Here is a 23,522-nt window from a genome sequence, read left to right as displayed (position 1 = left end):
CAGGGGTGGGCAAAAGGGTAAAGGGGGTCAACTGTATGGTAACAGATGGTAACTATAGACTTGTGGTGGTGATCAATTTGTAGTGCATACAAATAATGAATTATGTGGTATACCTGAGACTAATATATTGTTATGTACCAATTTTACCTAAAAAAAAAAAAAAATCCACGTTGGAACCAAGCAAATAAACCGCTTTATTTTCAACTCGCCTGGAATTACAGGCGAAGCCCCCATTGTAGGAGTTCACACCGTTGTGAAAAGTTGGCTTTCAGAGTCCTTTAATGAGTTCCTGCCTTCTTGATCTGCATAGTACGTATCTTCTCCATAAACAGGAAGGTAATCATGGCTTCTCTTCTCCAAAAATTAGGTTTAAGTTAATTGTGTGACTTAAGAAGCTCAAGCCTATCTAATGTGAATGAATAAAGAATCTAAGGGTTTGGGCAAACTTCAGCGGAGAAGAGGCCCTAGATCTGGGTTCCAGGCTTGCATCTGTCACCTGTTGACTGCACCAGGGACCCCAATCCTATAATCATTAGATTTAAAAGGCTGCTTTTGTATGTACAAGATCAAATTACTGCAATTTTACTTTGCTAATACATTTTTTCAAATTTTGGAATACACATTTTCAAAATTTTCTACTGCAGTAGACGAAAGGTAATTGGCCTCATCACATACTGCACACTGTTTATAAACTTCAAAATGAGACTGTAACAGTGCCGTGGTAGAGATGGCACCCGTTCTGACTGAACTCTACTTTATAGCTAACTTTGTTTCTTACATGTCAGGCACTATTCTAAGCCCTTTGCAAACATTTAATTAGTCTTCACAATCCTATGGGCTGTTACCTCCATTTTACAAATTTTAAACAAACAAAAAAAACAGGTTCAAGTAACTTGTCCAAGGTTGCTGTTAGTGTGACCAGGATTTAAATGTTCAGCCCAACTGGTTTTAACCACTGTGCATATCGCCTCTCAAATCAGACACGAGTCAGCCCCAGCACTGAACAGCGCGCGTGAACATCCCCTGCTTGACCTCATCCCTGACCTCCCTTGATCTTAAGATTCTTCTTTCATTCCTCCCTGTATTTTCAGATCTTCAAGGTAAACCTTCCCATCCTTATCCTAAGTTCTAACCCTTGTTCCTCTATACTACTTCCTGCCCTCAGAATGCCCCATTCTTACCATTTTTAAAACATAAAAAGGCCTCACTGTGGCACCCATCCTCCTTTTCTCTAACTTGTCATCACACCTTGATTCAGGCAGGCCGCTCCCTTCAAACAGACAGCTTCTTCAGCTTGCCTCAGCTCAGACTGTTCCAAAACGCCTCAGCTGCCCCTCCCACCTTCCCAAAGGTCTTCTTCCCAACTCCATACAACCTTCTGGGCGACAAACTCCTGCTCTATTTAATATAATCTCATGGCTTTCTTGTTCTGCCCCATTTGGGCTTAAACATACCAACTCCACTACTTAGCATAAACCCCCAATACTAAATTAAACCCTGAACCCATGCCCCGTTAACTTTCACACTCAAAGTGACTGCAACATATATTTAACAATACAGTTTTACATATAATGCTAAGAGCACTTTTCATATTTTACAGAAGAATGTGAAACATGGACCTTCTATTAATATTCATACCACAGCAAAGCCAAATCTAACTCCTAAATAGATGCATTACAATTTGTTTAGCGTTTAAAGGCTTAATGGCAATAAGGGGAGGAGGAAAAAGCAAAAGTTTATTTTACATAACTGAATGGAAAATAAATTCAAGAAATAGTAAATAAAATTCAGTATGGCCTCATGCGCCCTGAAGGAGGTGGTGCCCGATTTGGAGGAGTGATTGCTATGTCCAGATAGTCTCCGATTTGGAACTTCTGCGACTGCAGCGTCATGGAGTCGTCAGTCCCCTTTCTCCCAGACATGGTGCTGCCGATCTCCTTTACTCTGCAGGGAAGGAGACCAACTGTTAAAGGGTGGCTGGTCAATGCCAGTGTGTGCTACAAAGTGACCGTGGGGCCAGACTAGCTCCATTATCTTACAGCACAGTTAAAATGTAAGTACTACATTAATCTAAACCAGATATTAAGATGTATAAATCTGTAGTTCCCCCTCCACTAAAGAGATTCGTTGAAGGGATTATCCCTATCAGTTAAAACATACGGAAATCAAAGAGATTATAGGAATTAAGAATGAAAAGTTACCTACCGATAGCCAGGCCTTTTAAGATCTGTAAAAACAATTGCAAAATTGAAGTGTGTGCCCTTCTTTCTGGCTTCTGGGTAGACTTCTTTTACTAAACTAGTCAGTTCTTTCAAGGTTGCATCCATCCTGAATTTTTTTTTTTAGAAAAAAAGACATTACATTTGATTAATCAGCAATGATGTAACCAAGGATACTGACACACAGTGAGTTAATTACATGTGTCTCAATTGCAACTTTACAATTTTTAGAAACTGTCAGGGTCTTACAACTGAGTTAATTTTAAAGCACCTACTAATACTATTTGCCCCCAAATATTCCCCTTACCAGCCTCAGTGTTTGAAATTTTCATGAATTAAGGTCAGACTGGTAATATGCTAAAAGGGACTTCAGAATTACATATGCTACTTTTTGTTGCTATGTAACATCTCACTGGCCTAGTGACTTACCCACTTAAGGATAACTAGTCCAAATTAATCCAAATTCTTAAAATAATTGTTTTGCATTATTTCAAAGACATACTTTTCTACATTTTAGCATCTCCTTTCTAAGATTAAATGTTCTGATGAGTTTTACAATAGATGGACTCCTAAAGCCAATGAAACCTATGGAATTTTCAAGACTAAGCATAGGCTCCTTTCACAATATATATTCTTGCCCTGCCAACTTCTATTTGAACTCAGAATTTAATATAGTCCCTTGAGCTAATATTGCACAATCTGGAAAAACCTTTTAAAATATAAGCATCTTATATTATAAGCAACAGTCTAAGTTTCTGAATTGTTTTCTTCCCTGACAACTGGGAACATGAAATGGAGGACTTGGAACTTGAAGCAACACGGCCTGCAGAGTGCTATACGATGACCCTGGATACAAGGCACCTGTAAAGATGAGAACTCCAATGGACAGCATCGAGCAGGGAATCAAAACACCCAAGACATCATCTAGTTTTAACTCTGCACCCTATTTACACCATCTCTACCACATCATCCTCAAGTAGAACCATGGCTTCAACTGCAGTGAGAACAAAAACATCCATGATGACCACATCAACTTCTGTTCTCTCCTGCTGCTGAGTCCTCCTCAATATGCCCATAACAGAACTCAACAGTGTCCCCCGCAAAACATGCCCTTCCTCTCATATTACCCTCAAAACTACCATCACCCACTTAGATGCCCAGGTCACAAACCTAAGCACTGTTCAGTTCTTCCCATCTCTATCCTGTTGTTTCTACCTCCTAAAGACAGATCAAACTGGACTTCCCTGGCGGTCCAGTGGTTAAGACTCCACGCTTCCACTGCAGTAGATGCAGGGTCAATCCCTGGTCGGGAACCTAAGATCCCACATGCCACGTGGCACAGCCAAAAGACAGATCAAATCTATTTTTTTCTCTATCTCCACCATCACAGCTTTATTTCAACCTCTCATTATTCAAATCTCTGTATGTTGCTTCCAACTCATCTCAACTTTTTTTACCTGACATTCTAATGATGTTTATTCTGTGTCAATTATTCTCTGGTGTGTACAGTGTATACTTATGATATGTACCAGAAAGGACTCTTTCTTCCTCTCCAACAACATTTCCCACATACTGTCATCTTGCTCATAATGAACGTGGGGAATTCGGTTCACACCTTTCGTCAGTCCTTAGTGTGAGTCCTCCACAAGCTTCCCACCTGCTGAGGACTATCCCCAGACCAACAGCTGGAGTGCCAAGTGTTGCTTTCTGACTAGCAGTCTAAAGGGTGAGTACACAGGTGACAAATGCTAGAGCGCTCTAGGGGTTGAAGCCTTTGCTAGGTGACTGTGAGGGTCAGTTTCATGTGTCAATTTCGAGAAGCTACAGCCCCTAGTTATTCAAACACTAAGGTAGGTGTTGTGTAAGGTGTTCTTTAGATGGGATTAAAGTCTATAATCAGTTGACTTTAAGGCAGATTATCCTAGATAATGAGTAAACCTCTTTCAATCAATGAGTGAGCCTCATGCAATCAATTGAAAAGGCCTTCAGAGCAGAGCTACTTCCCTGAAGAAATTCAGCAGCTTATGCTGGAGAGTTCCAGCCTGCCCTTCATCATAACCTGCACCACAGGTTATGCACCACACACTAGGGACTTGGGTACCTAAGCAGTCCCCACAGCTGTGTGAACCAATTCTTTGCTATAAATCTCTCTACATCTCCTATTGGTCTGTTTTCTGATTGAACCCTGTTACAGTGATCTACATAATTCTCCTCCAATAACCTGTTTAGTGACCACCCAAGCACAGGACGCATCTCTCCTGTGGTGCGTGGGTGTTCCCGCAGCGCCACACGGTGCCCTGGACCTCAGCAAACTCAACCAGCCTCTGCTGGGCTCCTCTGGACCTCACTCCTTTTCCCTGACTTGTCTTGAGGCCTCCTACTTTGGCCCCTCAGTCTACTTCTACAAGCTGAGAATTCCCAATCTTCCCTCATTACTGCTTCTGGGAGTGACAGCAGGGCTCTGTGCTACCCCTCACCAACCATCCTGTCTTTGGCCACCATTTTGAGGTATAACATAAGGTTGTCTTTCCTAGTTTGGTTGCAGTTTATGGACAGGACAGTTTAGGAAGGGAAATTTTTGTAATTTCTTTCTTGATTGAGAGAGTCTGTGGAACAATCCCACCCTGCCATCTCCACCCTAAAGTCTTAATTAGCATTTATTTCATCTGCTGTCTCTCTGAGATTGTGTTTACTCTAGAGGGGCAGTACCCCCTTTATACCCTCTGGGTCTAAGCAAAGCACCTGGCAAATAGGAACTTCTAATTTGTTGGAGTAAATATAGACTTTAACATCTGAACAGAGGTGTTCATCAATCTATTGATAACAGTTCTTCCCTATAAGTTAAATCAACCTTCCTGAACTTTTATCCTGGAATAATATTGAACTAGAATCATACTACATAAATTTCGCTGAAAGGTGGAAACAACCCCTGAAGTGTTCATCAACAGACAAGTGGACAGACAAAATGTAGCACATCCTTCCAATGAAATATTATTCAACCCTAAGAAAGAATGACTTTTTGTTATATACTAAACCATGATGAACCTTGTAAACATAAGTGAAATAAGCCAGACACAACAGGACAAATCCGATATGAGAGCACTTATATGAAATACTTAGAATAGGCAAATTCATATAGACATAGAGGATCGTCTACCAGGGACTGGGGTAAGGGAGGAATTCCCATTGTTACTGCTTACTGGGTACAGAATTTCTGTTGGGGGTAATTTAAAAGTTTTGGAAATAGTGGTAATGGTTGCACAATGTGAATATATTTAATGCCATCAAATTGTACCCATAAACAAAATGGCAAACATCACATATATTTTACCATACTAGATGTAGTTTTAAAAATTATACACCTTTTACTGCTACTAAAAAGCCACGATAATGTCCAACCAAGGAGCTGCATGCAGCTTGCTGTATGTGATGCTCCTAGTCAGACGCGGGGTAGGAAAGGTACACTTGAGGGGGAAACGCTCAGGGGCAGGTCTTCGGGAAACACACATCAAAAGCTTCTCCGTTAAGCACCACAACAAAAAGCACGCGGTTCTGTTTTTTTCCATGTTACGACACCTAAGGCTTAGTATTATGTGCAGACGCTCTACGAGGACGACAAATATCACCCAACAGCACCACTCCCCCTCCCCATGTTATTCTAGCACCACAAACTCGACCAAGTTTAGGGGCGGCTACCGCACTGAACGACCTACGTGTCACTTTCGTACCAAGCAGCCACGACAGTGACAGCAACATTGGCTCAATTCTTTACAACCCAAAAGTTTCAACCTCAGACGTAAAAGCGCCACAAGATAAGCAAATACCCATTTCTCCAACAGCTGAGACCCCGACTTCCCGCGAGTTGCGCCCAGAGGCCCCGAGCGCTGGAGGAACTGAAAACGCGGCAGGCGGGCCCCCAGCGACCCCCGCCCCGACGCCAGGCCCTGACTCACCAGGTGTAGATCTGCAGCTCGCTGGACGGCACGTTTCCGCGGGAGAACTCGTCCATGCGGTGGTGGCGGCCGTTGTTGGTGGTGAAGACGCGCAGCAACAGCGGGCAGGTCTGGGGGCGGGAGAGGCGAGAGTCAGGCGGCGGCGAGCACGGCCCCTTCCTTCCTCTCCACCCCCGCACGGCCGCCCCCTCCCGGCCGCCCCTCCGCCCCGGGGCCACCTCTACCTCTCCAGACCCGCACCTTCTCCCGATCGATGGGCTTCTCGGGCTCCTTCTTAATCTCCTCCTGAGTAACGCGCGACTCCACCGCCATCTTCCTCCTGCGGCCCGCTAGACCCTCGCCCTGACCTCCGACCCCAACAGCGAGCATAGGAACCAAAACTCTCGCGAGGAGACGCTCGAGAATTTATAGACGACCGGCTTGGGGGCGGGGCGTCTCTCGGCGCAGGCGCACTAGGCGGTGCGGGGGGGCCCGGCGGGCGCGCCTGCGCGCTGCGTCCTGGGAAAGGGCGGGCGCCGGCGTCGCGGGCGAGACGCTGAGGGGCGGGCTCGCGCGCGGAGGGACTGCCTGAGGGAGGCGGGCGACGGGTTACGGAAGGTAAGGGTGAGGGCGCGCTCGGAATAACCGTGGGCTGCCTTCACGGCCAAGGGGTGGGTTGCGTGGTACTACAAGCCCTAACGGGGGAAGGCTGGCAAATCTGAGTAAAGTGAAAAAAAAAGAAAAAAAAACTTCTCAGAGAAAGAAGCGGCAGGCCCGGAGGAGACGCCCGACAGGCGTGTGGTGGCTGGAAAGCTAGTGTCCGGGAGGCCCAAGGACTCCTGGAGAAAAGCACAGACATCCCGGTGGGAAGTGGGCAGAAGAGTTGGGCAAGTGCTTTAAAACAGAGGAAGCCAGGTGGCCGGTCAACGCAGAAGGCGTTCGGGCGCAGTGCTAACCCGGGGACGCGTTAAAACCACAGGGACCGGCTTAGGCTGGTTGTATTCTAGACACACTGCACCCGCTGGCTTGGCGGAAATGAGACGCTCTGACCGCCGTGGCTGGACCGCGGGGATCCTCTGACGCTGGCGGCGGCGTAGGCCGTGCGCCCACTCTGGGCGGTTGAGGGTTGTGAAGCAGAGGTGAAGGTGCGTGTACTTCCGATCTAACAATTCCGCTCTGTGGTATTTACCCTAGAGAAAACCTGGCTCAAGGACACCCGGAGACGCTACAGGAATATTCCTGGCTGTGTCGTTAATAAGGACGAACTCTGGAAACCCCTGCAAGTGTCCGAGGCGACGATACTTCAGTGAATTGTGGTAGACCGTGCAGCAGCACAACCACCCAACAGCAGTGGGTGGCATACGCAACCAGGATGAACAGACGGTTGAGGTGGCAAAGAAGTTCATGCGTTTTTTCCGGTAAGCTGTCTCTAGCAGTGCCTGGTTGTCTTTCACTTCATTGGAAACAGTTTTGTTAGATTGTATGTGACAGCTGTCATATCAGCATGCATTTAAAAAAAGACTTATAAAAATTGGTGAATTTTTGTGTAGCCATCTTAATGTTGAAGATGGAAGGAAAAAAGGCAATATTTTCGGCATGTTATGCTTTATTATTTCAAGAAAGGTAAAAATGTAGCTGAAACGCACAAAAAGATTTGTGCAGCATATGCAGACGGTGCTGTGACGGATCAAACGTGTCAAAAGTGCTTTGCAGGGCTTCCCTGGTGGCGCAGTGGTGAAGAATCCGCCTGCCAATGCAGGGAACACGGGTTCGAGCCCTGGTCCGGGAAGATCCCACATGCTGCAAGGCAACTAAGCTCGTGCGCCACAACTACTGAGCCTGCGCTCTAGAGCCCGCGAGCCACAACTACTGAGCCTGCGTGCCACAACTACTGAAGCCCGCGCACCTAGAGCCTGTGCTCCGCAACAAGAGAAGCCACCGCAATGAGAAGCCTGCGCACCACAATGAAGAGTAGCCCCCGCTCGCCGCAACTAGAGAAAGCCCGTGTGCAGAAATGAAGACCCAGCGCAGCCAAAAATAAATAAATAAAAATAAATAAATCTATTTAAAAAAAAAAAAGAAAGAAAACTTACCAAAAAAAAAAAAGTGGTTTGCAAAATTCGTCGCTTGGGTTAGACCAGTTGAAGTTGATAGCAGTCAAATCGAGACATTAATGGAGGACAATCAACGTTATACCATGCGGGAGATAGACAGCATACTCAAAATATCCAGATCAAGCGTTGAAAATCCTTTGCACCAGCTGGGTTATGCGAATCGCTTTGATGTCTGGGTTCCACGTAAGTTAAGCGAAAGACACATTCTTGACCATATTTCCGCATGCGATTCTCTACTTAAAGATAACGAAAACATTCTGTTTTTAAAACAAATTGTGACGGGCGATGAAAAGCGGATACTGTACAATAATGTGGAATGGAAGAGATCGTGGGACAAGCGAAATGAACCACCACCAACCACACCAAAGGCCAGTCTTCATCCAAAGAAGGTGATGTCGCGTATATGGTGGGATTGGAAGGGAGTCCTCTACTGTGAGCTCCTTCCAGAAAAACCAAACAATTTCAACAACTACTGCTCCCAATTAGACGAACTGAAAGGAGCACTCGAAGAAAAATGTCTGGAATTAGTCAACAAAAAATGCATAATCTTCCATCAGCATAATGCAAGGCTGCATGTATCTTTGATGACCAGGCAAAAACTGTTAACAGCTTGGCTGGGAAGTTCTGATTCATCTGCCGTTTTCACCAGACATTGATTGCACCTTCGGATTTCCATTTATTTCGGTCTTTACAAAATTCTCTTAATGGAAAAAATTTCAATTCCCTGGAAGGCTGTGAAAGGCACCCGGAAAAGTTCTTTGCTCAAAAAGATAAAAAGTTTTGGGAAGATGGAATTATGAAGTTGCCTGAAAAATGGCAGAAGGTAGTGGAACAAAAGGGTGAATAGGTTGCTCAATAAAGTTCTTGGTGAAAATGAAAAATGTGTCTTTTATTTTTGCTTAAAAACTGAAGGAATTTTTTGGCCAACCAGTAGCTACATGAAACAGCATGAAATTCGCAAACATAGTTCTGGGTGTAAGAAGCCGAAGACAAAGGAATATTTACTGTGGGAATCCATTTTAACATCCAGAAGTAGGCAGTACTAAACTATGTTGTTCAGGATGCATTTCCAGGTGATGTAGTTATAAAGAGAAAAGCAATGAAGTAATTACTACAAAAGTCAGAATGGTAGTTACCTCTGAGCAAAGAAGGGGACTGTGACCAGGGAGGGTCAGAGGAGGTGCTTCTGGAGCGTTGAGAACATTCTGTTTTTTGACCTAGGTGGTGGTTACACAGTTGTTTGATTTTAAATTATTGTTTAAACAGTGCTTTCGTGTTGTGCATACTCTTCTCCATGAATGTTATTTCTTGCTCTTTTTAAAAAATAGCACCTTAAAGAAAAAACGAATGCCTATGAGTCAGTAAGGAAAAGACAATCCAATAGAAAAGTGGGAAAACACATGATAAGCATTTCATAGGATAGAAAACACAAATTACGTGGAAACATGGAAAAGATGCCCAACCTTATGAATAATCATAACGCACATTTAAACCACAGTGAGATAACATTTCACTCTACTAGATTGGCGGGAATGTAAAAGTCTGATGACCAAGTGCTGGCAAGAATTTGGAGGAAAGGGAATTATTATGGGCTACTCTCATCCACTTTGGAAAAACCGGCATTACCTGGAAAGACTAGATATGCGCACCCCTTAAGACTCATGTATTGCACGCCTATTAGTATACCCTAGGGGAACTGCTACACATGAGCACCAGGCAACATGTGGAATAATGTTCTAAAATCTTTATTCATAATAACTAGAAACAATCTGAATATCAAGACTATTTATAAAGTGGAGTACCATGAAGACTTGAAAGTGAACAAATGAATCAACATGCTTTCTGAAAAGGTAGAATAAAAAAAGCAAGTCACAGAAAACACAATAAGATTCAATCTATGAAAAGTTCAAAAATAGGAACGTACCCCCCCCCCAAAAAATACTATATAGGGAAGCAAACACAAGTGTTAAAACTATAACGAGAAGCAAGGGGATGAAAACACTAAATTCAGGACAGTGTTACCTCTGAGTAAGCTTCATGCAATTTATGAAGGGCATCCAGGGAGTTTCTAAGGCACTAGTAATGTACTCTTTCTCACTAAAAGGGGTGTGGTTTCTCATTCTTTACATTGTAGCTATACATTTTAGATTGTCTTTTATGCATGTGATTTACATCACTAAAAAAAAAATTTTTTTAAGATGCTTAGGGGTGGGACCTTGCATGCAGTCAACTTTTTAAACGATGATACTTAAATTTCCTCCCCAGTTCTGATTCCAATATTAAATTTTTTTCAAAACCACTGTAGTATAAAAATACAGACACATGAGGGCACTCTAGTCAATCAGTTAAAGGGAAAACATTGAAACTGTGAAAATGAAGCTCACAACCTTTTATTGGTGATATTGGGGAGGTTTAGTTTCTTAGATATAAGCTCTCATTTTGAACCTTTCCAAATAATAAGCTCTCATCAAAACAGAATTTCCCAATACCTTGAGTCAGTGGAACTATAGTTTTATTATAGAACAGTTAAGGTAGCTTTTCAGGCATCCCTCAATCCACCCAACTTGGCCTTCTAGGTCCAGCTCTGAACATACGTTTTAATATTTAAGTGTATGCATCCGTTCTCTTTTTCTTCAGAATTTACTCAAATGAGTATTACACTTCCAGGTATATACTGAAAAGAATTGAAAGCAGGGACTGAAACAGCTATTTGAACACCAATGTTCATAGCAGCATTGTTCACAATAGTCAAAAAGTGGAAATAACTAAGTGTCAACAGATGAATGGATATAAATACTATGGAATATTATGCAGCCTCAAAAAGGAATGAAGTGGACTTCCCTGGTGGCACAGTGGTTAACAATCTGCCTGCCAATGCAGGGGACACAGGTTCGATCCCTGGTCCGGGAAGATCCCACATGCCTCAGAGTAACTAAGACTGTGTGCCACAACTACCGAAGCCCGTGTGCCTAGAGCCTGTGCTTTGCAACAAGAGAAGCCACTGCAGTGAGAAGCCTGCACGCCAAAATGAAGAGTAGCCCCCATTCTCCGCAACTAGAGAAAGCCTGTGCGCAGCAACGAAGACCCAAGGCAGCAAAAAATAAATAAATAAAATTTTTTAAAAAAGGAAGGAAGTACTGGTACTTGCCACCATAGTGATGAACCTTGAAAACATTATGCCAAGTGAAATAATCCAGACACAAAGGAGCAAATATTGTATGATTCCACTTATATGAGGCACCTATAATTGGCAACTTCATAGGTACAAAAAGTAGAATAGAGGTTACCTGGGCCTGGCAGGAGATGGGACTGAGGAGTTATTATTTAGTGGGTACAGAGTTTCTGTTTGGGACAATGAAAATTTCTGGAAAAGGACAGTGGTGATAGTTGCACAACATTATGAATATACTTACTGTTACTGAATTGTACACCTAAAACTAGTTAAAGTCATACATTTTATGTAATATATGTTTTACCGGAAAACTTTTTTAAAGAGTGAACATTTGAGGTATGTGAAAATAGGTCATCAAGCTTTCTTCACTTTTCCTTTTCTCCCTCTTTCTTTTAACATATTCCGGCATTTCGAATTGAGAGAAAGGTAAATTATCCTAATTAAAATCAGAAATATGGGGGCTTCCCTGGTGGCGCAGTGGTTGAGAATCTGCCTGCCAGTGCAGGGGACACGGGTTCGAGCCCTGGTCTGGGAAGATCCCACATGCCGTGGAGCGACTGGGCCCGTGAGCCACAACTACTGAGCCTGCGCGTCTGGAGCCTGTGCTCCGCAACAAGAGAGGGCCGCGACGGTGAGAGGCCCGCGCATCGCGATGAAGAGTGGCCCCCGCTCGCCGCAACTGGAGAAAGCCCTCGCACAGAAACGAGGACCAAACACAGCCAAAAATATAAATAAATAAATAAATTAAAAAAAAAAAAAAAATCAGAAATATGTAATGTGAGGTTTTACAGAATACTCCTTAGTCAGTGACTATAGCTCCATGGCAATTTCTGATGCTGAGATTAAGGACAGCTTCTGGTGGCAGGAAAATAGGCATTCATGAATATGTACAAAACATGTTTCTGGAAAAGATTTAATAGAATATATTTTTTATAGAATTTTCTGACTCTTGATAAAAGTTGTGGATTGTAAATTTGAACCTCTCTGGGGACGTTATTAAACTTTTCAAATTTTTCCTTCATGTGCATCTGTGGGAGACCAGGTGTATGGCATTTATAAGCACAATATTTATTTATGGGTTTCTATTTCAGAAAAAGGTGTATGTAAACACTCTCAGTAAAGCATCTGCTTGTTACCAAGAGTAGAAAAAAATATATGCATTTCCATAACCATTCCTACAAGAATTAAGCCTAGAGGCAGTATAATTATTACTTAGAAGATAGGTTGTTTTATATTACCCTAAAAAGTGTATTTTTTACAAATGAGCATACGTGCCTGCTTGGCATTAGCACTACAAGCAATGCTGCCATGAACCAGTCCTGATGTTCCTAAGTGGTCTTGCTGTGTCATCTCTAGTCATTCTTCGCATTACAGCTCGGGGTGGTTGGTAGCGGTTTTTTTGTTTTGTTTTGTTTTGTTTGTTTATTTATTTATTTATTCATTTATTTATTTTTGGCTGCACTGGGTCTTTGTTGCTGCGCGCAGGCTTTCTCTAGTTGCGGCGAGCGGGGGCTACTCTTCGTTGCAGTGCGCAGGTTTCTCATTGCGGTGGCTTCTCTTGTTGCAGAGCATGGGCTCTAGGCACACGGGCTTCAGCAGTTGTAGCTCGCAGGCTCTAGAGCGCAGGCTCAGTAGTTGTGGCGCACGGGCTTAGTTGCTCCGCGGCATGTGGGATCTTCCCGGACCAGGGCTCGAACCCATGTGCCCTGCATTGGCAGGCGGATTCTTAACCACTGCGCCACCAGGGAAGCCCCGGTAGCGTTTTTTAAAGGCTACTCCCACTACAACACACTCTGAGGTATGGGATTTGGGAGTCCATTTTTTAACCCTTTCCCTGGTTCTCAGAACTATCTCATTTACAGTACATTTTAAGCCAATGAAACAGAATGTGGGGTCACATTTGCTTTTCAGAGAGTTGAAATATCTCTCACTTTTTTAAGTGACCCCCTGTTTTAAGCATTTAAATGATTAGATTGAAAATTATTTTTTATAAAAATTTATTTATTTTATTTTATTTATTTCTGGCTGTGTTGGGTCTTCATTGCTGCACGTGGGTTTTCTCTAGTTGTGGCGAGCAGGGACTGGCTACTCTTCATTGCGGTACGTGGGCCTCTCATCGCGGTGGCTTCTCTTGTTGCGGAGCACAGGCTCTAGGCGCGCGGGCTTCAGTAGTTGTGGCTCGCAGGCTCTAGAGCGCAGGCTCAGTAGTTGTGGCGCACAGGCTTAGTTGCTCCACGGCATGTGGAATCTTCCAGGACCAGGGCTCGAACCCTTGTTCCTGGCATTGGCAGGCGGATTCTTAACCACTGTGCCACCAGGGAAGCCCCCTGAAAGTGATTTTTAAACAGATAGCCTATTCTTCAAGAACCTGCAGAGTGTCAACAGTGTATTTACCAGAAGCAAGTTGTGGAAGGCAACTTAAAAGCTTAATTAATGGTTAAAAAGCTTAGGCTTTGAAGTTAGATAGATCTTAAGTTTAAACTTCAGCTCGGTTGCTAGCTGGTTAATCTTGAATCACTTAACTGCTCCAACTCAGATTCCTGACCCATATTAGGATAACAGAATACCAAATAACCTGTTATGAGGAATAAATGCATCTAAAATAGTTGGCATAGTGTCTGCTATATATACTAAGCACTCAACAAATGTGAGCCATTGTAATCACCATCATCATCTTGTAGATTCTGTTTCATTTTGCACTGAGGCAAGGGGGACAAAATAAGAGGCTAATTTCCCGTCAACTCCCTCTATTGCCCAAGGGTAGCTGATTTCATGAAAACTTCATGAAAAAAATAGCATTGCTGCCATAATTACTTAATTATACATTTCTGCCAATTCACTACCATGCACATTCAAATAAAGATGTACTAATCTTGGGATTAAGACGGTCCAGTGGTTAAGATTTCACGCTTCCACTGCACAGGGCGTGTGATCTATCCCTGGTTGGGATCTTCATGCCTGGGAAGCGGCACAGCCAAGAAAAATAAAATTTTAAAAATATTTTTATTTTTTATTTTCATGTGGGAAATGGTGTTTTTTTTTTTTTTAATTTTATTTATTTATTTATTTATTTATGGTTGTGTTGGGTCTTCATTTCTGTGCGAGGACTTTCTCTAGTTGTGGCAAGTGGGGGCCACTCTTCATCGCGGTGCGCGGGCCCCTCATCATCGCGGCCTCTCTAGTTGCGGAGCACAGGCTCCAGACGCGCAGGCTCAGTAATTGTGGCTCACGGGCCCAGCTGCTCCGCGGCACGCGGGATCTTCCCAGACCAGGGCTCGAACCCGTGTCCCCTGCATTGGCAGGCAGATTCTCAACCACTGCGCCACCAGGGAAGCCCCGGAAATGGTGTTTTTTAAAAATATTTATTTATTCTTTTATTTATTTGGCTACGCTGGGTCTTAATTGAGGCATGCAGGATCTTTTAGTTGTGGCATGCAGGATCTAGTTCCCTGACCAGGAATCAAACCCGGGCCTCCTGCGTTGGGAGCGTGGAGTCTTAACCACTGGACCACCAGGGAAGTCCCAAAAAAATATTAAAAAAAAAAAAAAAAGTATACACGTGAAGAAAGATCTCCAGTAATTTATTTGTTAGTTCTTTGGGATTAGGAAATGTATGTGAATAGATTTCTTTGTGGTATTGATGTCCACCATGGCCTGAGTATTAAGACTCTGCTTTATGTATATGAGACAGTAAAATATGTGTTAAATGCTTAAAGACATTTTAAAGTGCTTAGATAAGTATCCCAGTATCATAGTCTCACCTTTTAGATTTGTATGGCAGTAATAATAATAATATTTAATCATCACTGTATCAGTTATCTTTTTATTGCTGTGTAACAACCACCTGAAAACCTAGAAGCTAAAGTAACAACCATTTTATTTGGGCTGGTCTCAGCTAGGCAGTTCCAGTCTCACCTGATTTCCCTCATGTAATTGTGGTTATCTGAGAGCTCAGCTTGGAGGAAGGGGGTTAGGTGGTCTAAGGTACTTCACCTCCCTATCTAGCTGATGGCTATGGCTGTTGTCTGGGCCATGTGTCTTTCACATCATGGTCTCAGGGTTCCAGTAGAGTCAGACCAGAAGCTGCAAGGTATAGTAAGCACTTGGCTCATTAGCTACACAACTTCATTTTTGCCACATTCTGTTGGCCAAAGCAAGTCACAAAGCCATGCCAAGAATCAAGGAAGTGGAGAAAAAGAGTTTACTTCCTGGTCGGTTACAGCTAAGACACACTACAAAAGGGCATGCACATAGGATGGAGGAATTTATGGCCATTTTTAACAATCTACATGCTAGGTACTTTACACATGTTTGCATGCATTATCTCATTTATTTTTCACAACTGTCCTATGAGATGTGTATATTATTGAACCTATTTTACACATGAGAAAACTGAAACACAGAGATGTTATGTAAGTTAACATTTCTAATTTGGAAAATGTTTATTAAGAGTTCTTAATGACTAAAACTATGCTGGTAATAGAATGTTACATTTAAAGGAAGGATAAAATGTTATAAATAAAGTAATTCAATTATGTTTTTAAAATATATGCACACATACACACAAACATTCTGGGAGGAAATATTCAAAAATATTAACAAATTCTTCTGAGTTGGAAAGTAATGGATAATTGTGATTTCCATCTTTTTTTGTTTTCCACATTTTTTATGAGTATATATTTACTTTTAGAAATTAAAAGTAATGTTTAAAAAGTAAATCTCTATGAAAACTCACAAGAAGAAATAGATGATCTGAATGGACCTTTGTCTATTATAATGAATTGGATCAGTAACTAATAACCTTCTAAAACAGAAAGCACCAGGCCCACATGGGTTCACTGGTGAATTCTACCAAACACTTAAGGAAGAAAGTATATAAATTCTCTACAATCTCTTCCAGAAAATAGAAGAAGAGAGAACACTTCTTAACTCATTCTGTAAGGCCAGCATTACCCTAATACCCAAACCAGACAAAGACATTACAAGAAAGAAGAACAACAGACTAATATTTCTCATAAGCATAGATGCAAAAATCTTTAACAAATGTTAGCAAATCAAATCCAACAGTGTATAAAAAGTTATACGGTATGGCCAAGTGGGATTTATCCCAGATAGGCAAATCAGGGAGCATGATGCCTCCAGCTTTATTCTTCTTTCTCAAGATTGCTTGGCTCTTCAGGCTCTTTTGTGGTTCCATACAAATTTTAGGATTGTTTGTTCTATTTCTGTAAAAAATGCCATTGGAATTTTTATAGGGATTGCTTTTAATCTGTGGATTGCTTTGGGTAGTATGGATATTTTAACAATATTAATTCTTCTAATCCATGAGCATAGAATATTTTTCCATTTAGCTGTGTCTTCTTCAATTTCTTTTCTGAATGTCTTATAGTTTTCAGTATGTAGGTCTTTGACCTCCTTGGTTGAGTTTATTCCTAGGTATTTTATTCTTTTTGATGCAATTGTAAATGAGATTGTTTTCTTAATTTCCTCAGTGTCTTACAGCTTTCTTTCCAGCTTAAAGAAGTCCCTTTAACTTTTCTTTTAAGGCTGGTTTAATGGTGATGAACTCCTTGAGCTTTTGCTTTCTGGAAAACTCTTTATCCTTCAATTCTGAATGATAACTTTGTCAGGTGGAGTATTCTTGGTTGCAAGTTTTTTCCCCTTTCAGCTCTTTGAATATATCATGACACTCCCTTCTGGCCTGAAAAGTTTTTTTCTGCTGAAAAATCTGCTGATAGTCTTATGGGGGTTCCCTTGTATGTAACAAGTTATTTTTCTCCTTCTATTTGCTGCTCTGATTGAGTTTCACTGCCTTGTCTTCATGTTCACTGATTCTTTCTACTGCTTCATCTTGTCTGCTGTTGAACTGTTAAGTGTATTTTTCAGTTATTATATTCTTCAGCTCTGTTACTTCTGTTTGGTACTTTCCTATATTTTCCATCTCTCTGTTGAAATTCTCACTGTGTTCATCTATTCTTCTCTTCAGTTCAGTAAGCATCTTTATGACCATTAGTTTTCATTTTTTATCAGGTAAATTACTTATCTCTGTTTCATTAAGTTTCCTTCTGAGATTTTATCTTATTTTTTCATTTGGAACATATTCCTCTGTTTCTTCATTTTGCTTGACTTTCTGTGTTGGTTTCTGTACAGTAGATAAAACAACTACCTCTCCCAGTCTTGAAGGAGTGGCCTCATGCTGGAGGTGAAATTTGTCGTTCAACCCTGCCCCAGCTCTTGGCTGTCTCTCAAATCTTGTGCTTGTCCAAACAGCTTATTATTTTTTTTATTCAAGCATAGTTGACTTACAATGTTGTGTAAATTAATTTCTGCTGTACAGCAAAGTGATTCAGTTATACATATATATACATTCTTTTTCATATTCTTTTCTATTATGGTTTATCACAGGATATTGAATATAGTTTCCTGTGCTCTACAGTAGGACCTTGTTGTTTATCCATTTTATATATAATAGTTTGCATCTGCTAATCCCAAACTCCCAAACAATCCCTCCCCCCACACCCCTCCCCCTTGGCAACCACAAGTCTGTTCTCTATGTCTGTGTGTCTGTTTCTGTTTCGTAGATAAGTTCATTTGTGTCATTGTATGTGTCATACCACATATAAGTGATATCATATGGTATTTGTCTTTCTCTTTCTGACCTACTTCACCTAGTATGATAATCTCTAGGTCTATCCATGTTGCTGCAAATAGCATTATTTCATTCTTTTTTATGGCTGAGTAGTATTCCATTGTATGTATGTACCACATCTTCTTTATCCATTCATCTGTCAATGGACGTTTAGGTTGTTTCCATGTCTTGCCTATTGTAAATAGTGCTGCTATGAACCTTGCGGTGCATGTATCTTTTTGAATTACAGTTTTGTCCAGATATTTGTCCAGAAGTGGGATTGCTGGATCATATGGCAACTCTATTTTTAGCTTTTTGAGGAACCTCCATACTGTTCTCCATACTGTTTTCCACAGTGCCTACACCAATATACATTCCCACCAACAGTGCAGGAGTGTTCCCTTTTCTCCACAGCCTCTCCAGCATTTGTTATTTGTAGATTTTTCTTTAACTTATTTATTTATTTTTACTTTTGGCTGCATTGGGTCTTCATTGCTATGCGCAGGCTTTCTCTAGTTGCGGTGAGAGGGGACTGCTCTTTGTTGCAGTGCGCGGGCTTCTCATGGTGGCTTCTCTTGTTGCAGAGCATGGACTCTAGGTGCACAGGCTTCAGTAGTTGTGGCACATGGGCTCAGTAGTTGTGGCTCGCAGGCTCTAGAGCACAGGCTCAATAGTTGTGGTGCACAGGCTTAGTTGCTCTGCAGCATGTGGGATCTTCCCAGGCCAGGGCTTGAACCCGTGTCCCCTGCATTGGCAGGCGGATTCTTAGCCACTGTGCCACCAGGGAAGCCCCTGTAGATTTTTTAATGATGGCCATTCTGACCGGTGTGAGATGGCAACTCATTGTAGTTTTGATTTACATTTCTCTAATAATTAGCAATGTTGAGTACCTTTTCATGTGCCTGTTGGCCATTTGTATGTCTTCTTTGGAGAAATGTCTATTTAGGTCTTCTGCCCATTGTTTTTTTTTTTTTTCTTTTTAAATGCCTGCCTAGAAAATGCACAGGCAAAAACTAAGTAGATGAAATTTTTTTTTTTTTAATGAAGCAGGGTTTTCTTTTCTTTTCTTTTTATTTATTTATTTATTTATTTTTGGCTGCGTTGAGTCTTTGTTGCTGCACACGAGCTTTTTCTAGTTGTGGCGAGCAGGTCTACTCTTCCTTGCGGTGCACGGGCTTCTCATTGCAGTGGCTTCTCTTGTTGTGGAGCATGGACTCTAGGCGTGAAGGCTTCAGTAGTTGTGGCACGTGGGCTCAGTAGTTGTGGCTCACGGGCTCTAGCACGCAGGCTCACTAGTTGTGGCACATGGGCTTGGTTGCTCCATGGCATGTGGGATCTTCCCGGACCAGGGCTCGAACCCGTGTCCCCTGCATTGGCAGGAGGATTCTCAACCACTGCGCCACCAGAGAAGCCCTTCTGCCCATTTTTTGACTGGGTTGTTTGTTTTTGTTTTTGTTGTTGTTGAATTGTATGAGCTGTTTGTGTATCTTGGAAATTAATACTTTGTCAGTCGCATCATTTGCAAATATTTTCTCCCAGTCTGTAGGTTGTCTTTTCATTTTGTTTATGGTTTCCTTTGCTGTACAAAAGCTTGTAAGTTTGATTAGGTCCCATTTTTGCTTTTATTTCTATTGGGTTGGCAGACTGACCTAAGAAAACATTAGTACAACTTATGTAAGAGAATGTTTTGCCTATCTTTTCTTCTAGGAGTTTTATGGTGTCATGTCTTATATTTAAGTCTTTAAGCTATGTTGAGTTTATTTGTATAGGGCGTGAGGGTGTGTTCTCAGTTCATTGATTTACATGCACCTCAAACAGCCTATGATATTTTTACTTGCTCCCAGTAAAAGGTGTGTGCCAAGACCTGTCAGTGTCCCAAAGGGGAGGGTCTCAGCACCTGGATTCAGGCTGACTGGAAGCCAGACCCTCAGGCAGCAGCTTTTAAAAGAATGCAATGTATACAGCCCTGTGGGACTGCAAGTGTGAGCCCCACTGGCCACCAGAGCCAGGCTATCTGGAGGTGTCCCCTGGGCAGCAGTTGCAAAAACTGGGGCTCCGGACAAGTGTATGAGCTCTTTTCTGGGAGATGCCAGTGAGCTAGAGAAAGGTAGAGGGAGCATGCCCAAATGATCCACAGCCCACGTTCATTTCATTTTGTTTTGTTTTAATAGTGGTCACCCACTATTAAAGTGATATCTTATTATGGCTTAGATTTTCATTTACCTAGTGATTAGTGATGTTGAGCATCTTTTCATGTGCTTCTTGGCCAGGTATCTGGGTTTTAAACTGTTATAGAGTGCTGAATTGTAGCTGTTTTCAGCCAATCCTTGTGTCTTTTGTTAAGACTACATAACAAAAATACCTCACAAACAATCTAGAGACCAATGAGCTTTTTAAGGTGCCTCAGAAGTTGAGCCCATGTCACTTCAGTTGGGTTCTAACACTGTTGGGTTGGAGACCTTCAATGTGGCCCAAAGCATGTAGCAGTTCTAGTTCAATCACTGTTTAAGTAGGTGGATGAATACTCACTCAGAAGGATATAAAAGCCTCTTAAAAGAGAAGGAATGTCTTATTACATATAGAAAACTCTAGGCCTGCATGGTTCCACTGCTGTATTCTTCCATCCATTTAAGGAAGAAATTAGACCAACTCTACACAAATGTTTCCAGAAAGTAGAACACTTCCCAACTCATATTATGAGGCTGGCATTGCTCTGATCCCAAAGCCAGACAAACGCTCTCTGCAGAGGGCCCTCAGACCTTCCTAAAGCACACTCACTGACTGGTGCCAGTGGGAGCGTGACTGGTGAAGCCGGGCCTGAAGCTCAGTGCTGGAAAGGGGGTGGGGAGGTGGTAGAGGCTGGGGTGCCGTGGGAGTCCAGTCAGGACGAGCACCCTGAATGGAACTTTACAGAAGCGCAAGTGCTCTGGGTCCCGTGTGCAACGCAGCGGGAGGGGCCTCCTTCAGAAGCAGCTCGCTCGTGCTGTGCAGTGTCTTTTTCCTTCTTTAAAGTTTATTTTTGTGTCCTGTTGAGCGAAATGCACCTTCTCACTGTACGGAACAGAAGGAATAGTTACTCTCCTTTTTCATCAAATGAGAATTTTTCTGGCAGTTTTGCAGTGATTGATGTGGCTTAGCCATTTTCACACAATTCCTCCCCATTCTTTTTACGCCTGTTTTGTCCTGAGTCCTTAGGTTTCTGTGGTCCCCGAGGTCCATGCACTTGGCCTGCTCCCCTGGCTGTGGAAGAAGCGGGGGCTCCTGCTGTCTCCTCCCAGCTCCGTCTGCTGCGCTGCCTGCCGGGTGGAGTGAAGGCCACGTGGGACCATCAAAGCCCTTTCCATCATCTTAGATCCTGACCTTCCCATGAAACCTGCCCAGGAGGAGGGGGTGACACCAAGAAGAGGGAGAAAAGCTGGAACTGGAGTAAATGCTAGGACCTGCAGGTGAGCTTCGAGGAGAGATGTGGGCTGGGACACGGCGGGGACAAGCCCGGAGGTGTGAGCGCCGGGTGCTTGGCCCTCCCGGCTCTTAGCAACTGGCGGTTAGGCAACCACAGGGCTGGGATTTCTGGCAAAGTTTTCTCCATTTTACTCATCTGTGAGGGCTCCGCACTTCTCATGAATGAGTGCATGGAAGGCTCACAAAAACCTTGCGAAGTAAATACGACTCTTCTTCCTTTTTCTTTCAGGTGTGGAGACCCTGAGGCCCGGCTGGGAGCCCAAGGACGCAGGCAGGGTCCCAGCGAGGGCGGCTCAAGACGCCTTCCCTTGGCATCCTTGTCAGCGCAGCTCAGGAACTGCCCAAGAGCACACAAGGCGGGTCCAAACCCGGACGTAATGCAGGACGCACCCCGCAGAGCACCCACAGGCCCTCCGCGAGGAGCGTGTGCCCCCCCGGAAGGCTGTACCGTGCTTGCCAGAACTGGAGAGGCTGCCTGGAAGCAGCTTCTTTCCTGCCTTTAGAAACGTGCTTGCACTTCCTAGAAAATATACATTATATATATTTTTATATGTAAAAATATAAATCTACACACATATTCAGATGTCTCCCTTGAAGCTGTGATGCCCGCACGCTCACATTCTCATCTTACACAGAGAGCACTTGGCTTGCGGGTAGAGCTACCTGTGTGCCAAGTCGGCAGCTGTGGGTTGTCTTGCCCCTTAGCTTTCAGATCTGCCTGGCCCTGTGATGCACCAGGCTCCCCTGGGCTTTGATGTCAGAAGAACTTGAGGTGCCCTGTCCCTCGCTCGGGTCCCCGCAGCCTGGAGCCTCAGCTCCTCCATCTCTGCTTACCTGGCGCGAGATGCAGAGTGCCCGGAGCGGCTCGGCGCCAACGGACAGAAACTCCTTTAAGCAGCTCCCGGCCTTGGAGGACCCGACAGATCCACCTTTTTCCATTTTACACTCAATGTGCAAGTATACTGAACATGAATCGTATTCATTTATCACCCAAGTGAGAAAACATGGATCTTTTAAAAACCTACCAAATGTAAACTTTTCCTAAGACCTCATCTATACAAAGAAGTAACTACTAGTTGGACTGATCTTTCAAGACCTTTATGATTACTTAGTTCCTGAAATGTTTTATTTTTTATTAAAATAACATGTGTTGCACAAAATTCAGAAGAAAATATCAAAGTGAAAGAAGAAATTTATTAAATTATCCATAACCCTGTCAGGTAGAGTGATAACAACTATGAATATTTTGGTGTTTTTCATTCATTTTGTGTGGATACACATATATATAAATAAATACGTGCCAATGTGGAATGACGTGGTAACATTTATTTGATAATCTTTTTCTAAACATTTCATCAATATATACTAGAGAAAAATGCACAACCTCCTTTTATATGCAATACATGACAATCATCTTAACCTAGCATTAAATCCTCTTCTATAGCAGAGTGTTTGCCAACTGCAGATTTCCTCTGTGAACCTGCTCCCTCTCCGGGATTCCGGAATTGCCTGAGGTCAAACAACCTTCTGATAAGAATTTCAGTTCTTCAGTAAGACTCTTTTTTTTCTTTTTTTTTTTTTGGCCTTGCCACGCGGCTTGCAGGATCTTGGTTTCCCCACCAGGGATTGAATCTGTGCCCTCAGCACCTCGGCGGTGAAAGCACGGTGTCCTAACCACTGGACTGCCAGGGAATTCTCCAGTAGGACTCTTATTTCAAGGTCCTGCACACTCTCCCAGGTCATCTATGGAAACCCATGGGCCTTAGGACCACCTGTATCAGGACCCTGGGGCTCTTGATTAAAATGCAGATTCTTAAGTTCCCACCTCAGCTTTGCTGAATAAGAATGTCTGGGTTTGGGGCCCAGGAATATTCATTTTAAATAAGCCCATCAAGAAATTCTTATGAGCATTAAAGTCTGAGTGACCCTGGCCTCTGACCACTTTAATGTGAGCATTTCTTCTTGGGGTGGTGTTTTCCAGAATGGTTGAGCAGG

General features: G+C 42.9%; 1 protein-coding gene and 1 long non-coding RNA gene across 2 annotated transcripts; one reads left to right on the top strand and one right to left on the bottom strand.

Moving 5' to 3' along the window:
* Window positions 1-174: 174 nt before the first annotated feature.
* Window positions 175-6,561, bottom strand: SAP18 (Sin3A associated protein 18). Its single transcript, XM_036831603.1, has 4 exons — window positions 6,413-6,561; window positions 6,173-6,282; window positions 2,206-2,328; window positions 175-1,944 (listed from the first exon to the last, which is right to left on the bottom strand). The coding sequence occupies exons 1-4, from the start codon at window positions 6,539-6,541 to the stop codon at window positions 1,788-1,790; spliced, it is 519 nt and encodes a 172-aa protein (XP_036687498.1). The 5' UTR covers window positions 6,542-6,561; the 3' UTR covers window positions 175-1,787.
* Window positions 6,562-6,690: 129 nt separating this feature from the next.
* On the top strand, window positions 6,691-22,838 carry LOC118884328. The gene is made up of 4 exons (XR_005017265.1): window positions 6,691-6,769; window positions 7,346-7,569; window positions 21,261-21,511; window positions 21,757-22,838. It is a non-coding gene; the product is annotated as an uncharacterized LOC118884328 (long non-coding RNA).
* The last annotated feature ends 684 nt before the right edge of the window (window positions 22,839-23,522 follow it).

This window comes from Balaenoptera musculus, chromosome 18, assembly GCF_009873245.2.
Source record: "Balaenoptera musculus isolate JJ_BM4_2016_0621 chromosome 18, mBalMus1.pri.v3, whole genome shotgun sequence".
Taxonomy (NCBI): Eukaryota; Metazoa; Chordata; class Mammalia; order Artiodactyla; family Balaenopteridae; genus Balaenoptera; species Balaenoptera musculus.
The sequence above is the reverse complement of the archived record's forward strand: the minus strand, read 5'-3'. Positions and strand labels throughout refer to the sequence as shown.